This window comes from Alosa sapidissima, chromosome 11 (genome assembly GCF_018492685.1).
Source record: "Alosa sapidissima isolate fAloSap1 chromosome 11, fAloSap1.pri, whole genome shotgun sequence".
NCBI classification, from domain to species: Eukaryota; Metazoa; Chordata; class Actinopteri; order Clupeiformes; family Clupeidae; genus Alosa; species Alosa sapidissima.
The window spans coordinates 21,121,537-21,138,720 of NC_055967.1; the positions used below are offsets into that span (position 1 = coordinate 21,121,537).

General features: G+C 45.4%; 1 protein-coding gene across 2 annotated transcripts in view; it reads right to left on the reverse strand.

Moving 5' to 3' along the window:
- Positions 1–17,184, reverse strand: part of zfpm1 (zinc finger protein, FOG family member 1) — a 90,754-nt gene that overhangs the window by 44,876 nt on the left and 28,694 nt on the right. For both annotated transcript variants that reach the window (XM_042109497.1, XM_042109496.1), the window contains one exon: positions 5,854–6,000. Coding sequence is in view for 1 of the 2 variants with exons in the window: in XM_042109496.1 (XP_041965430.1) it covers positions 5,854–6,000 (147 nt within the window). In the remaining variant the exon portion in view is untranslated. The remainder of the gene's footprint in view (positions 1–5,853; positions 6,001–17,184) is intronic.

Consider the following 17,184-nt stretch of genomic DNA (forward strand, 5'->3'; position numbering starts at 1 on the left):
CCGTCATTGATGATGGTGATTAGTCAAACACACACACACACACACACACACACACATCCATGATCAAAGGAGATGACAGCAATGATTGCAGGTCTCTATCTCTCCTCTCTCTGAAGCTAATAATGACTTGCTGTGTGTGCCAAGCCAGAGAGGGCTGATATTGCGTCTCTCTCTCACTGTGTCTGTGTGTGTGTGTGTGTGTGTGTGTTGGGCTCCAAGGTGGAGAGGTCTGTTGTAGGTCTCACCCCCCGGGCCCCCTGCACCTGAGCACCAAGCGTCCCCCCAGCCCACCCCCCGATAACAGCTCATCTATGTGCACAAAGGGCATGTTTACCCTTGCATTCCCGCTCTGATAAACAGCGATAGCTCTCGATCGATACCAGCCATAAATGTCCACCCACGTGACATACCGGGGCCCAGTTTGCCGTTATTAATGTAACAGTTGGAGATTAGATCAACATCAGCAAATAAATCACTCCACTCCCTCATGCTTTTTACACACACACACACACACACACACACACACACACACACAGCATCCGCACATTTTACATACACACACCATCCATAAGACATTATTGTCCAGCTCTCTCATACCATACACATGCAGTCAGACGTTATATCCAACTTTCTAATATCTCAATTCCTATCAAACACACACACAACCACACACACTCCAACCTTATACCCCAGACACATTTTTACACACAACACAGCCTGTCCCACCATAACCCAACCCTGCCCAACCCAGCTAAACACACAGACACAGACAGACACACACACACACACACACACACACACACACACACACACAACACACCCACACACACACACACACAAACTCAGGGCTCACCTCCCTCCCAGTCTAAACAGTGCCATTATTTTCAGCTATAAATCACATTGAATGGCACATTGATTTTATCCCGCAGCGCTCAGAGTTTGGGACTGGAGCTGCAGCCACAGTTATTGCATTTAATATTATCAATATTATCTGCCATATCATCGGCGCAGAGACAGGGAGGCATCAGGAGGAGTCGACAGAGGCTTTTCTGCCACCATCCCTCCACCTGCACCCGGTCCTAACACACACACACACACACACACACACACACACACACACACACACACACACACACACACACACACACACACACACACACACACACACACACACACACACACATGCATACACCCACCCACACACACGCCCACGCTAACTAACATACAAACAAATACACAGACACATATCCTGTTGTAAGTCTAGACCCACACACACACACAGCTCAAAAAAAGCCTCTCTCCATCTGATAAGCCCAACTTCCCCAGTCACAGCTGCAGGGCAAAGTCACCCAACCACCTGAACTCCCAGCACTGAGCAGCCTTCCCTCTCAAACATCGCTTTCCCCTTCAAACTGGTTTCCTTTTCCTCTTTTTCCAATCCCAACTGCCCAACGATTCTCTTCTCTCCTCCCCTCAACATCTCCTTTCCCCTCTTCTTCTGCTTTCTTACCCTCTCCCTGTGGAGTGAGAGACAAAAAGAGAAGGAGAGAGAGAGAGAGAGAAAGAGAGAGAGAGAGAGAGAGAGAGATTTTGGCCAGCTGGTCATCCAGGGGAGAGCCATGTGAGATTTCAGATTTGTTTTTGTTCATCTGCGGTCATAATGACCACTGAGACCTCGACTGAAGGGAATCACACGGACAAAGCCCTCCCTCCACTACACACACACACACACACACATCCCCCCTGCCCCCTCATATGATTAAATGTTCTGTGTGCTGTTCTTTATCAGCGTTCCGCTGATGTGGAGAAGGACTTCAGCTGCGGTCCACATCGCACGGCCCGCGTCGGCACATCGACACACAGGAAGTGATGACGGCACGGCCCGAATCCCAGCATCCAACCTGACCGACACGGAACCAGGGGGACGAGCTCATCTGAAGGGTCCATGTCAAAATGAAAAAACAAAGGGTGTGTGTGTATTTGGTGTCTTTCTCTCTTTTTCTTTTTCTGCCTCTCTCTCTCTCTCTCTCTCTCTCCATCTCTCTCTCTCTCTCCATCTCTCTCTCTCTCTCTCTCTGTTATCAGGTGGTTATCACTTGTGTCTTTCTCTCCCAGATGGCGGATAAGGGACCTTGCCTTTATTAGCCAGTGCTGGCCTGATAAAGACCTGGTATTGATCGCAGGTTGAAAGAGCAGGTTTGTCAAACACACTTGATTTACAGAAGACTGATAATGGCCGTGCCAGGCAACGGAGGAACCCAAAGAGAGAGAGACAAACAACATGGTGACGTGTCCCTTTTTCTCTCTCCGACTCTCTCGGTCTCTCTCTCTTTTCTCCCTTTTCTCTCTCTCTCTATCTGTCTTTCTTCTTTCTCCCTCTCACTGACTCTCTCTCGCTCTCTCTCATGCTAAGTGCAGGGCCGGAGTTCCAAATCATCTATGTTTGCATTTTTGTCTGTTCTGTCTGTTTTGTATTTGGCTAATATGTACATCTGGGAACAATAAAAAGCTAACCTGGCACCCCAATTTTGAAGTGGAGTCCAGAGTTTGTGTAGAAGAACCCAGTGTAGCAGTTGGAGAAGTTGTTGAGCATGGAAACATTGTCCGCATCTCGTATGAATAGTGCAATTATTTGTTTTTTCATTTATCCAATACAGCTTGCATGGAAATTGAGAGATTCAGCAATAAAGGCACAGAGCAAAAAAGATGGACAGGCCTGTCACAAAAGACCCCCACCCCATTCGATCAATTCTCCTAAACGTCACCCCCCCCCCCCCCCCCCCCCCCCCCCTTCAGCCAGTTCTCCACTGGCTTCCCTACACCTGGGTTGACTCCCCTGTAGCTGGTCCCCTGTAGCTGGTCTCCTGTGGCCATGCTGTCTTCCTGCCCCTACCTGCTGAAGAGCAGGCCCTGGGTGCAGTTGCTTAAGCTGGACCGGCTGCAGGTAAAACCGTGACTTCTAAGATGGAGCCACCACTCAGTAGCTGCGTGCTGTTGAAATGGCTTGGCCAACTACTGTTGAGAGAGGTGGACGAGGAAGTGGTGTCGGAGATGGAAATGAGGTGTTGAGTGGGTGGAATCGATAGAACGAAAGCAAACCTGAGCAAGTTTCTTCAAGACACTGAAAGGTCAAAACGGCTGCATGTGAAAAATGAAGTCACTGACAGACAAAAGTTTGTCAGTGATGCTAATTTTTGATGAAGGAAGGACCTTACAAACTTAGAAAAAGGGAGTCAACTGAGAAAACCAATGATTTAAGATGATAATAATTACAGTGTTGTTAAATTGTTGATCATGTTACATATAATGTTACATTCAGATATTTCGTTTTGCTTTTTCTCTTGTATTGACAAAGCATTGTGAGAGATGGGTGTCTTTCTTTATTTCAAGAACTCAGAACACGATATCTTGTGTATTTCATGGGATACCTGTTTTTGTGTCTATTGCTATCCATATGTTTTTCTTTATTTAATGATGGGTTGTAACTTTTCCAATAAACATATTAAATTACAACACTCTCTCTCTCTCTCTCTCTCTCTCTCTCTAATTTATAAGAAAGTGAAATAAAAGATCCAAAACCTGCACAGGCCTGCACACACATGTGACCGTTGATGTAGCCGCAGATGTTGGGAGTTCTGAACACAGACATTAATGACATATGAAATATTTATAGGTAAGGTCGTAACGTTCATTCACTTGCACAGAGGAAGTCACTAAGCCAAAACACATCTGTGCAATAAACACGTTTGTATGCAAAGTGCTGCCTTTTTCATCTTTGATTTTAGTTATTTTGTTTGGCCAAGCACTCTAAAAAAGAAATAAGAAACTGAGTGAAGCCTGCTCCTACCATACAAATCATGTGAAATATGAATCACCACTGTTTCCACCCACACTGAGCATTGAGTTTCTCCTTCTCACTCGTTCAACCTCTCATACTCTTTCACACACACACAGACACACACGCGCACACACACACACACAGGGATAATCTCTAATCTACTCCCGATTAGCACCTGACAGAATTTCCATGCGTTTATCAAGCAAAGCCAACGGACAGACGCTTATCAGTCTGGCCTTAAATTTCACAAGAGCAGGAATTTTCCAGATTAAAAAGAAAAACAGGAATTTTAAATTACTAACGGCAAAAAAGACTAACCCCAGTCCACTGCAGGATTCAATACAGAAATGGAGCTACAGTATGAAGTATAGTGAATGGTAGCATTTGAGTGACCCAAAGCTTCTGTTTCTTAGTACCATCTTAATTTATTAGTACCCTCATTAGTACCCTCAAGTACTTTTTTATAAGACACCAAAACATTCCCTAAAAGTCCCTTCCTCTCTCTTCCTTCCTCACACACACATGTCTTGGGTCATTATTCCATATACACCCAAATATTGTATACAGTATGTGACCTCTGATATTCATCTATCTAGCTATTTTGGTCATATTTAAATGCAGCAGAAACACTTAAATGCAATCATAGCACAGATGAAGTAGCGCTCCAATTTTTACAACACACAAGACATTTGCAAAAGAAATACAGCCATGCAATAACTTCAGGTGGCACTAAGTAAATTCCCTCTCCTCTCCACCTACCTCTCTCTTTAGGATAAACTTTTTTTCTCTCTGTTGTCTCTCATGCTTAAGTTCTCTCCTGCTTGTTGGGTCATGCTTATAAACAAGGTCATTCACCTGTATGCCCTGAAGCATATTGCCAATGTGTCATTCTATTAATTGCACATCTTTGGGCATCATCTTTCTCTTGGCAGTAGATCTAACCTACCTGTGTTTCACCCCTTTTCGTGCCTCATATTACCTTTCCAAACGTCAGTTTAGTTTTTAACAGTCTGCTTCTCATTTTTCTCTTTGCATTCGACTAAAAACACATTCAAATTTCTGCACTCATCAGATTGTATCTAGGATCATAGGCCATGTGAAAGTGTATCTAAACCCCCATTTCTGGGCAGGTCCCCCCTTGATAGTGAAAGAAGTTGTGTCCCTACTACCAGCATGGTGTCAACATTCAGATGGTTGTCTCTGTTGTCTCTCGCATGTACGGCTGAAAAATGACTGATGCTCTACAACGTTTTTGCCTTGCCAAACCACATTTGCATTTCTTGGATTGGTGAATATTGTCCATTGCAGCAACATTATCACATTACTGTCTGGCATGCAAACTGCCAAATATCAATAATTTCACTGAGGCTGAACAAAGGGGGGCAGCCGTGGCCTACTGGTTAGCACTTCGGACCTGTAACCGGAGGGTTGCCGGTTTGAACCCCGACCAGTTTAGGCACGGCTGAAGGGCCCTTGAGCAAGGCACCTAACCCCTCACTGCTCTCCGAGTGCCGCAGTTGATGCAGGCAGCTCACTGCGCCGGGATTAGTGTGTGCTTCACCTCACTGTGTGTACACTGTGTGCTGTGTGTGTTTCACTAATTCACGGATTGGGATGAATGCAAAGACCAAATTTCCCTCACGGGATCAAAAGAGTATATATACTTATACTTACAAAGAAATGAAACACGTATCACCACACACACACCCACCCACACGCACGCACAGGCACACATGCGCGCACACACACACACACACACACACACACACACACACACACACACACACAGACTGCCCTTCTTAGGTCATGCCCACACTCTGGGATAGGTCCAAAAGTCATTCATCAAATCCTTAAGGCACCTGTGCCAAGTCAGTGCCAGTGCGGCCACTCAGATGTGACAGCCAAGGATTCTAAGATCATCATAAAAAGGCCTCCCCAGGATGGTGTGCACTTTGGAGGGTAGGCGTTTTGTAGTAGCGCCACCTAGCTGTTGGGGGTGGTGGTGCAAGTATCACCTTCGCTGCAGAGTGGGGTGAGAGACGGCGGACTGCAGCCATCCAGCTCTGCCGAGTCCTCCTGGTCCGAGGCTCCACCCTCCTCACCCGATAGGCTGACATCGTCAGGCGGATTCTCCTCACCTGTGTCCAGGTCACCGATGGAACCTACATCAAGGACAGAGAGAGAGGAAGAGAGAGAGAGAGAGTTTTGAACATTAGCAACCAAACACACATAGAAAGACACAGACGCTGCCCAAGACAGAGTGACCAATGACTTTTTTCCCCTACAGCAATCCGACACTGAAATAGTAAAATCACTGTGGGATCAAATTTGCATCTATTTAGGCACCTCATTGTCAGGTCTCATTTTAATATATATATATATATATACATATGTATTATACTTCATTAAAAATCAAAAAACATTTTTTAAGCCACAGCACACCTCCCAAGAGGTGGACATTTATACAGCCCTATGGGTCAGTGCCTGTCTAACTCAGTAGGCCTCTGTGATTCCAAGTTAAAATGCTGATGATGCCTTTGATGCCTAGGTATTTTCCATAGGATTAATTGAGGAGCACCTTCTGACACAAGCTAAATGAACAGGATAAGTATTGTATCAGAGGCCAAGCACTGATTAATTCACACCTATAATATCTCGCCTCCATAATCCCTGCTGACAATATAGGGATTTATATCATTTGTTTCGCTGTGCTGAAACTAGGACCCAAATAATTATTCAGTTTATCACAAATTGGCTCTAGGTAATACTGAATTATAAAGAAAATTATAAAGAATTGTCTATGACATCGGCAGACACACCCGATTCTCAGCCGGTGTTTAGGGAATGAGACACTGAGGCAATAAAATAAAACCTGCCCATTTAACACTTATTAAGGCTGATAACCATGGTTTTTATTTAGCCGTTTTATCTAAGGATTTGTAGGTCTACCGCTGTTCTCTTCCATGTTATAGGGTATGTCCTCTGCAAAGTAGAACTAGTATTATAGCCTCTTTCAAGCCTAGATAGGCTCTTACATTCAGTGTAGGGAGGGACTGATGCGTTCATGTGAATTTATTAACCAAGGTATTCCCATGGTTAAGACAAATGATCGCATTATTACACAGGGCAGCTATTCCCAGTTGGATCATTATTTGCCCGTCTGCATGTTAATTCATTCCTACATGAGCCCTTCTCCCAACGGACTCAAACCGACCCAGGCAAAAAATAGAACATTTAACGTAAAATGAAGAAAATAAGACTGACAGCTGCTGAATGAAGACAATGTTTCAACAGGGCATAGACCTTAAACCTTAAGGCAATTAAGAACAGTTGGAAATTAGGGATCCCTTTCTCGACAGTTTGTAAATTAATTTTCATTAAGTTGTGATGAACGAAGGGGATTGTTCCGAACTAAAGCCGTGACTGGAGGCGTATATATTTACACTTTTAGAACAAAGAGGCCTATAATCTATACAAAGCACACAACAATACCCGTGAATAAAGAGACTTGTAGAAAAAGGCAAAGGCAATTTTTCTAATTTTGTAATTTCACTTCCAAAGCAATTAAAACGAGGCGCAGATAATGCTTGGAAACAATCGCTCCCTGACAAAGTGTTTCTGTCTTTGTAAATGAAACATCTTTAGGCTAATTTCGACTTCCACGCCCGCATGGTTCACTGTAATTTCAGATAAAATTAACACAGTTAGATTTGGACCTCAACAAAAAATGGAGGAAAGAAAAAGATCGATCCCGGACGCAATATTTTTAAAATTAGCCTATGTAGTCCGAGCTTTGGGAGATCTAATTTTCTATATCTGTGAAGACATTTTCATACAATTAATTTCCCTTTAATCATAATTGTACAAAGGAACTTCTCTGTTTAAAATTCCAATTATATTCTGTGTTTTAAATGTAAGTTTGAATTATGATTTCCTTTCCCATTACAGTGCTGGTTTAATGAATCAATCACCGCATCACTGCTTTGAGACATCAAATGGTGCGAAAACTTTCAGCTTTGCCCCTATTCTCCTTTTCATGGCGTTAGAAATATTCAACCATTAACCGTCTTTTTCCCTTCTCCAAAAACTCGATAGGAACAGGGCAGCTTGAGATAAATTTGCTGAAATGTTAAGCGACATCATTAACTACATCGTTTGTTTGCAGCACATTCAAATAGGAAATTAGACTCACATAATGTGACATAGGCTACCTTTAAATGTATGTTGTCCAGCCTAGGTGCAAAAGTCTTCATTTTAGCCTAACCTTGCTAACTGCACAGTGACCAGTTCATATGAAAATGAACCACTGCTGATTGGTTTGCAGCCTCAAAAAATGTAGACATAGACAGCTTAACACAAACACTGTCAATATCATAAGCTGGAGTTGCCTCCAAAAAATAGCTGTGAACCATTAAAAAACGCATGAGAAAGTGAGAGAATATTAATAAGAATATGAGCGGCGGTCTAGGCTGGCACTTCAACAAGAAGAACAAAGTGGCAAGCTGATGAAGGCTGCACAGATACTGCTTTATTAACTCCACGTCCACATCAAACCTGTGTGCTTAGCGCGGTGATTAAACATAGAGACAACACATCAAACCTGTGTGCTTAGTCGCGGTGATTAAACACGACCACTCGCAGGCTCTCACGCTAATAACCGCCGTCCACAACAGTCCAAATCAGAGCCGGGGACGAGAGAGAGAGAGAGAGAGAGAACAAAAAAGAGAGAGACTGTCTATCAGACAATCAGAAAACTTCAGAAGAAAAATCCGTGAAGTAGGATGTTTAGACGGAAGAGAGGGACGAGTGAGAGAGGGTTTAACGCGCACTCCACTACAAAAACAGTCCTCCTCACCTCAGGCGCACCTGATTTGAAATTTTACGCGCAAGAGGAGGAACGCATTGATCAGAGCTCAGGGCGCTAAAACACTTTAAATTCAGAATACAAATAAAGTGGACGTGGAGGAAGATGCCCCACACCCTAACACATACACACACTTCTCTATTATGGGCGACTACTAACATCAGTTTGTCTTTTTGTCAGTTGTCCATCAGCACCACTACTACCAACATCCCCCCATCATTGGGATAAAACACCAACTTATTAGAGATAATTTCACACAAACACAGAAACACACACACACACACACACACACACACACTCACACACACACACACACACACACACACACACGGCTCTAAAAACAAACAACAACACAGCCCAATAGGGCCGGTGAGGTTATTTATCTTGAGGAGTTGTTGAGAGGTTGCCGGGGTGATGGATGACCTGGAGGCGCAGGTTCCAGTGAGAGGAAGCAGAGAGTGGGGTGGCTCAAGCTGGATACTGGATGCTGGATGTTGTCACCTCCAGCCGCTGGAGCAGAAGATAAGCCCCACAGCACCAAAGGGATGGGTGTGTGTGTGCGTGGCCAGGCCCCCACCCGCTAAAGCCCACTGAGTGACTGGCAGGGACCGGGCAACTGTCTGATGCCCAGACAGAGGTGCTGGAGGAGATGGATCTAACCAACTCAGACACTCCCTCCTACCCTCTTCCTTTTGATCTCTATCTAGCACTCTCGTTCTCTCTGGTCCTCCAGTGATCTTTAGGCTCAGTCTTCCTCTCTTAGAGATTTTCAGTTCAGTTTATCTTGCTCCCCTCCCTCTCCTTCTCCTCCCTGCTTTTTCCTTCCCTCTTTTTTCTTTTTCATTCTTTCCCTTTCTCTATTTTTTCTTCCTTCCTTCCGCCTCTCTCCCTGTCGGTGTCTGCCGGCCGGTCCCTGGGAGCCTCTCCTCCCTGGACACTGTTCCACTCTGAGGCAGAGCCCTCAGGCCTCCTCCCTGGAGAACCTCCACCACAGTGACCAGCAGATCCGCACCTCACCCTAGAGAATACAACAGGGACGGGAGAATGGCAGTGTGAGTGTGTGTGAGTGTGTGTGAGTGTGTGTGTGTGTGTGTGTGCGTGCGTGTGTGCATGCACACGTGCCTGTGTGTTGGTGAGATGCTTCTTGTAAGGCAAACACTACACAGTTTGATATTTCTCACAGAAATCTTTTTGCAGACATCTGGGTCTCCAGAGAGAGAAAGTGAAAGAGAGAGAGGGGAGAGAGAGAGAGTGGAGAGAGACTGACTTTCACTATTTAAATGGGATTGTATCCTATAAATAAAAGCATAAAAAACTGACAAAATAGCGTAAATGTCAAATACACAATGTACACAAAGAGCATACCATTTTCTACTATATAAAAATGATTGATGATCAGAAATAGATTTTCTTTTCTTTTATTTCAAGTGCAATGCACTACTCCTGCTGCTACTAATGCTATTACTGCTAGTAATAATAACAGTAATAATAATAATGCATATTAATGCAGCTGATAATATTAAACAGATCAGGGCAGAAAGGATGGCTATGGTGTGTAATAAGCCTCCTATGCAAATGAACTTGTCAGGCCCATCAGTCAAATCTCAGGGCTGAGTGATTCTCCTGCTTATGATAATGAGGCCCGATGCTGCGGCCGATAAGCTGTGCCAATGATATTCATGTGTATGGGGGCACCGGAGCACTTCAATCAAGCCCTGCTGCCCCGCACCGCTCCGTTCCGCTCTACTCTGCCTCACACCATGCACAGGCCCAGCCTGAAGGGGGGGGGGGGGTCACATCAAACAACCCCCCACACCCCCCCCCATGACATACCAACCCCTAAATTCAGTACCCAACAAAATCCCAACACCCAGCATCAGCCCACTGGGTTTACAAGACACCCACACCCACAACATCTCTCTCTCTCTCTCTCTCTCTCTCTCTCTCTCTCTCTCTCTCTCTCTCTCTCTCTCTCTCTCTCTCTCTCTCTCTCTCTCTCTCTCTCTCTCTCTCTCTCTTCACTTCCTTGTCTCATTTCCAAGTTATTCTTATGCTCACTCGCTTTCTTTTATATTCAGTATATCACTCTTTTTTCACTATTTTTACTCTCTGTCTCTTGCCCTGAAATAGCCATCCTCTGCCCAAATGCCCACCCCCCTCACACACACACACACACACACACACACACACACACACACACACACACACACACACACACACACACACACACACACACACACACCCCTCTCTACTTTGGACATCCTCCCTCACCCTCTTTTTCAGTCTGGATCACGTTTCTCTCCTACCACTCTTTCTTTCTCCCTCCCTCTCTCTCTCTCTCTCTCTCTCTCTCTCTCTCCTGTCTCCTTCTCAGACATAGCCTCTTTCCATCATTCTCTTGCATCTCTCATCCCACTCTCTCCCTCACCCTCTTTTTCAGCCTGGTTCACCCCTCCACTCTCTCCTCCCCTCCCTCCCTTCACTCTGCCCTGCCCTCCCCTCCTCTCCCTCTCTCTCTCTCTCTCTCTCTCTGTGACTGCGAGCGTCACTCTATGCGGCGGATAGCTGGGAGCCGTTCGCGGTTATCGGCTCCTGCAGACTCTCTCAGCCGGTCTGATCTGTCTCCTCTTCATTAAGCAAATACGCCGACGTGGAAATGAAAACATAATAGCTATTTGATTTCCAGTGAGATATTTTGCATATTGGTTCGGAGCTGATAGTGGAATTTCATCAAGTCGTTTTTTTTTTCCCCCTTCCCTCTTCTTCCCTCTCCCCCATCATGCCTTAAAAAACGGAATTACCAAGCTGGGGCTGCAGTGACGGGATTTCTTTACATTGCTGGGAAGAGTCGGGGAAAAAAAGAGGAAGAGAAGGAATGAAGGAAAAAATGGAGGGTAAAAAAAACATAGTTCCCCTGGAAGACTACTTAAACGATTAAATATCCCCCCCCCATTCCCCCTTTTCCTGCATTTGATAACGGAGGGGGTCGAAATTTAAAGAATTCACAGTGCTTTAGGTTCACTATACTAATAAGAGATAGGACCCAGAGAATTAACTCCTTAATGAGTAGGAGCTGTCTCCCTGATAATAATGTAGTGGAGACGATTCAGGGAGAGAGAGAGAGCAAGAGCAAGACTGAGAGAGAAAGAGAGAATATAACTGAGGTAGGAATACAGAGAGAGAGAGAGAGAAAGACGGAGAGATTCATCCAGAGGGAGGGGTACTGATTTGATCTGATTTTTCTCTCTCACTACCCCCTTCTGGAAATTGCTCTTTGTGGCCCGAGAGGGCAGGTGCGATCATAGATAGCGATATCGCCATGGCTACAAGCTGCCCAGGATCGCCACAGAGATTGATCGTCCTGAGCAAGGGGTATTCCTCACGTCCAGCCCCTCTCATCCTCTCCATCATGCCACCCCACCCCCTAACACACACACACGCACACACACACACACACGCGCATACGCACACATACACACACACACACACACACACCACCTCCAAGCAGGGGGAAAAAAACTACCCCTGCAAGCATTGATCAACAAACCACTTCACACTCAGCTATCAGATACCTCGGCACAATTCCTGCAAATCCAAGGCAGCCAAAATAAATCTCCCTCTGATTTCTCCCTCTTGGAACATGCTGTTTTTTGGTCCAGATAGGGTTTAACTGTCTCTCATACCCACACAAAAATATTACATACACACACACACACTCAAATTACAAGCAACCACATTCCACATTATCTCGGGCAGACTGCACGCACACGCACGCACGCACGCACACACCATTGAATCTGTACATATTCACCCTCTAGAGATAGACACACCGGTCCCCTATGCCCCAGCTACAGCACACTGTACTTGTTACACTCATAGGGAATCTGAAAGGAAATGAGCTTCAGTAGAAACACAACACAGAAAACAATTTCTACCTGTTTCCACACAAATTCCACTGGACCAACAAGAACTCTGTGTACTTATGTACTTCAATATTTTGTTATAACTATTTAAAATGTCTGTTCAGACAGTAAGGACGCATATGATATAATATGCTTCTGTGAGCTGTCTATCTGTCTGTCTGTATTTGTGCATGTGTTTACCTAGTGAAGATGTGAGGCTATTTATTTGTCCTCTCCGTTGGTTCACCACTCTAGAGCATGGGAATGTGTGTCTGTCTCTCTCTCTCTCTCTCTCTCTCTCTGTGTGTGTGTGTGTGTGTGTGTGTGTGTGTGTATCTGTCTCTCTCTCTCTCTCTCTCTCTCTCTGTGTGTGTGTGTGTGTGTATGTACCTGTCTCTCTCTCTCTCTCTCTCTCTCTCTCTCTCTCTGTGTGTGCGTGTGTGTATGTATCTGTCTGTCTCTCTCTCTCTCTCTCTCTCTCTCTCTCTCTCTCTCTCTCTGTGTGTGTGTGTGTGTGTGTGTATGTACCTGTCTCTCTCTCTCTCTCTCTCTCTCTCTCTCTCTCTCTCTCTGTGTGTGTGTGTGTGTGTGTGTGAGTGCATGTGTAATTGTGTGCATACGCATGTGTGAGTATGTGTGTGTGTGTGTGTGTCCTGGCTCACTTGTAGGGAGGATGAGAGCCTGCCTCCCTTGAGACGAGGCTCAATGGCTCCCTCTTGGCAGCCCATCAGACACAAAGCAGCTGAGAGATGGCTGCTCTTCTCAAGGCCGTCACACATCCATCACATAGAGAATGTGTTTCTGTGTGTGTGTGTGTGTGTGTGTGCGTGTACATGTATGTGTGTGTACATGTATGTGTGTGTATGCATGTGTGTGTGTGTGTGTATGTGTGTGAATTTCTATTCTCGTGTATAGTATGTGTGCAGCCATATAAAAAAAAATCATACTTGTGTGACAATGATGTGGACAGGATGTGGAAGATATAGAAGAGAGAGAGAGGGAGTGAGAGTGAGAAAGGTAAGAGAGGAAGAGAAAAGGAGAAAGAGAAAGAGATTGAGATTGGAGTGCATTTTAAAGACATGGCATCTGCTCTGCATGGTGTGTGTGCCTGTTGGTTTTGCTCCTGTACACATACTGCTATAGACACAGCTGCTTCTCTGATGTTGTCCAGGAAGAGACGCACATGTACACGTGTGTGTCGTGCCCTGTGTCTGATCATCTTCTAGTACCTAGGCCATCTTTCTCTCTCTCTGTGTGTGTGTGTGTGTGTGTGTGTGTGTGTGTGTGTGTGTGTGTGGTGAGAAAGAGAGAGAGAATTTGTGTATTTGTGAGAATGCGTGCGTAATGAAAACTTATTAAAGGGATCTACATTTACAAAATGTTTGCTAAGTGAGCAACTGTTCTGTGCTGAGTTTATGTGAATGTGTGTGTGTATGTGTGTGTGTGTGTGTGTGTGTGTGTGTGTGTGTGTGTGTGTGTACTGTGTGTTAATGTGAATGTACGTGTGTGTGTGTGTGTGTGTGTGTGTGTACTGTGTGTTAATGTGAATGTGCGTGTGTGTGTGTGTGTGTGTGTGTTTGTGTGTGTGTGTGTTTGCGTGTGTGTGTGTAGATGAGTGTGCATGTGAGTGCATTAAAGTGCATGTGAGTGTCTAAGAGTGTGTGTGTGTGTGTGTGTGTGTGTGTGTGCGCACCCACTCGATGGCCTTGCTGGTTGTCCGGGGGAAGATAGTGATAGCGAGGGATGCAATAAGTAGTTGATTCAGCCCCCTCCCCTGCCACCCCCCACCCCTCTCCTCTCCTCGCTCCCTGTGGATCTTGGGACGGTGGGAAAGTTCAAATCTGCTGCTATTTTCTATCTTTTATCAGGCTGCTTATCGCCAAGCTCTTGTCTGCATGCCTGGCTTCGATAGTCCAGGGTCTCTGCTCACGCTGCTTGGCAACCCAGCTCCCCCTGGTTTTCCCCTCTACTCTCCCCTTCCCTTTCCCTCTCTCCATCTCTCCTCCTCTCTCTTACTGCCTCTCTCCATCTCTCTCGCTCATCCTCTCTCTCACAAGTGTAAGCAGTACAACAGGGCTAAGAGGACTACCACAGCGGAAAAGTCGGTGAGAGAAAGAGAGAAAGTAACATACATATAGTATGGATGGATACTGAAAAAATAGATACTCACACACACACACACACACACACACCACATTATTTATTTGTGAGAAAAAGACATAAGAAGAAAAGGGAGGCACCATTTGACCTCCACGGCCTCTGTGAAACACACACTCTAACACACACACACACACACACTCTCCCATGTCCAAGAGGGGTGATACAAACCCCACCGAGAGGACAAGTAAACAGCCTCACATCTGCACTAGGTAAACAAGCACTATCACCACACACACTTCTTTCTCTGACTCACACACACATACACACGCTCACGAACAAGACACACACACACACACACACACACACACACACACAATGCTTCCAGGAGGTAAAATGACACACATACAGTATTCCATCCTTGAGTGTGTATCTATCTACTGTGTGTGTGTGTGTGTGTGTGTGTGTGTGTGTGTGTGTGTGTGTGTGTGTGTGTGTGTGAAGGTCCTGACCTCTTGTTATCCAAACTCATGCTCATTATTTGTAATGGATGTGTTTAGACACAACTGGTGGTCTATCCCCCAGTGCAAACAGTTTCACCTGCGTACACACACACACACACACACACACACACACACACACACACACACACACACTATACTATTGTTCTCTCTCCACTCTCTCTGATTGGCTGGTCTGGCTGGTCCCCAATACCATCAGCACACACACAGACACACACACACACACACACACACACAGCACTCATGGGGCTACAGATACCCCCTTGGTGAAAGCAATACAACAGATGGTTCTCACAAGTGTGTCACAAAACCAGCGTCTAGAGGGCGGATCCAAGCACTGATTTACTGATGCTAAACAAGGCCCCACACATGCTCCGCACCAGTGTGCTAACGCCGAGTGTGCAAAACAAACATTTAAATTTCCACTCTGAGCTCTGACTCTAATGTGACCTTTGACATCTCACGCACACGTACTGGCATGACTAATCAGTAATCATAGCAAGGCAGTCTCTACCGAGCTTGCTGATGGTAGGGTCTCGCTCACACAGGCACTGTAGCAACCGCTATCAGGCAGTCTTGATGGATATGAGCCGTCCTTGGATAAACTGAAGGCGGTTCTCACACGCATACACACACACACACACATATTCCAGTATTTCAAACAGGTCAACTAGGGTGAATGGAGAGAAAATATTATATTGGGATGAGAGATTATGTCTACGAATGTGTAGGTGTGTGTAGTGTGTCTTGAATGTGTATCTACTGGTAATGTTGAAAGAGAGTGAAGTGAAGTGGTGATATTGTAAGACACAACAATACACACTGTGAAAGTGTGAGACCGTGTGTGTGTGGGGGGTGGGGGGGGGTGACACTGTATTTGCATGTAATATGTAGTCTAGTGTATGCATTTGAATGTCATATTGTGCAGGTGGGCATATGTAGTGAGTGTATCATATTAACTAAATGTAACAGAGAAACATCCATCAGAGCCTGGGAACCTGGATTTTAAAACCGTAGGGAGTTTCCTTCCTTTGTCGGCTGACCATCTTGATTATCATTGTGGGCAGACAGAGAGGGAGGCATGGACAAGGGAGGAGAGCGTGACAAGGATGGTATGCAGAAGGAGTGAGCAACAAAAAAGAAAAAGAAATAATGATGAAAAAAATGAAACCCCCACTATTCCTCTTGTTGTCTACCGTTGTAGCCGACGGGAGGACAAGAGCCAGGCAGTGCATAAAAGTTCCCCTCCTGTCCTCTCCCTTCTGTGTCCTTCCTCCATTTCTCTTCTTCCTCCTGTCCTCTCCTTTCTCGATCGTCCTCTGCCCTCCTCCTGTCTGTCCAGCTGAACATCAACCTTTCCTCCGTCACTGTCCTCCACCCACCCACTGTCCTCCACCCACCCACTCTTTAACTATTATAATTCTGTTTAAGTTGATTGTAAAGTGCTTTGGTCAAACAAATCGTCATTATCTGTTGTATATTCAGGAAGAACTGACTGATTGAGTGCTGAGCTCATCTACAGCAGACACAACAGAAATAAAGTTGTCTTGACTTTCCCCCACGGTTCAATCCACCACCACCTACACACACCATCAGCTCCGACTGACCTGGCTCCTACTGCACAAACCTCCCCACAGCTGGGGAGACTCGCGACGGAGACTAAACACAGCTCTGACCCAGGAAACGGATAACATACACACACAGACACAGACTTACAGACACACGCATGCCAATAGATTAACACATACACAGACATAGACATAGATACACATGCCGATAGATACACACCTCACAAACACACACACACACACACACACACACACACAGGCACACACATGCAGATAGTGACACCACACCCACACACACACACACACACACAACAGTCTGAGTTTTCAGCGGCTAGTCACCTAAATCACCACTGACCCCAAGCAGTGCATTTACATTTACTTAACCCTTAAAGGA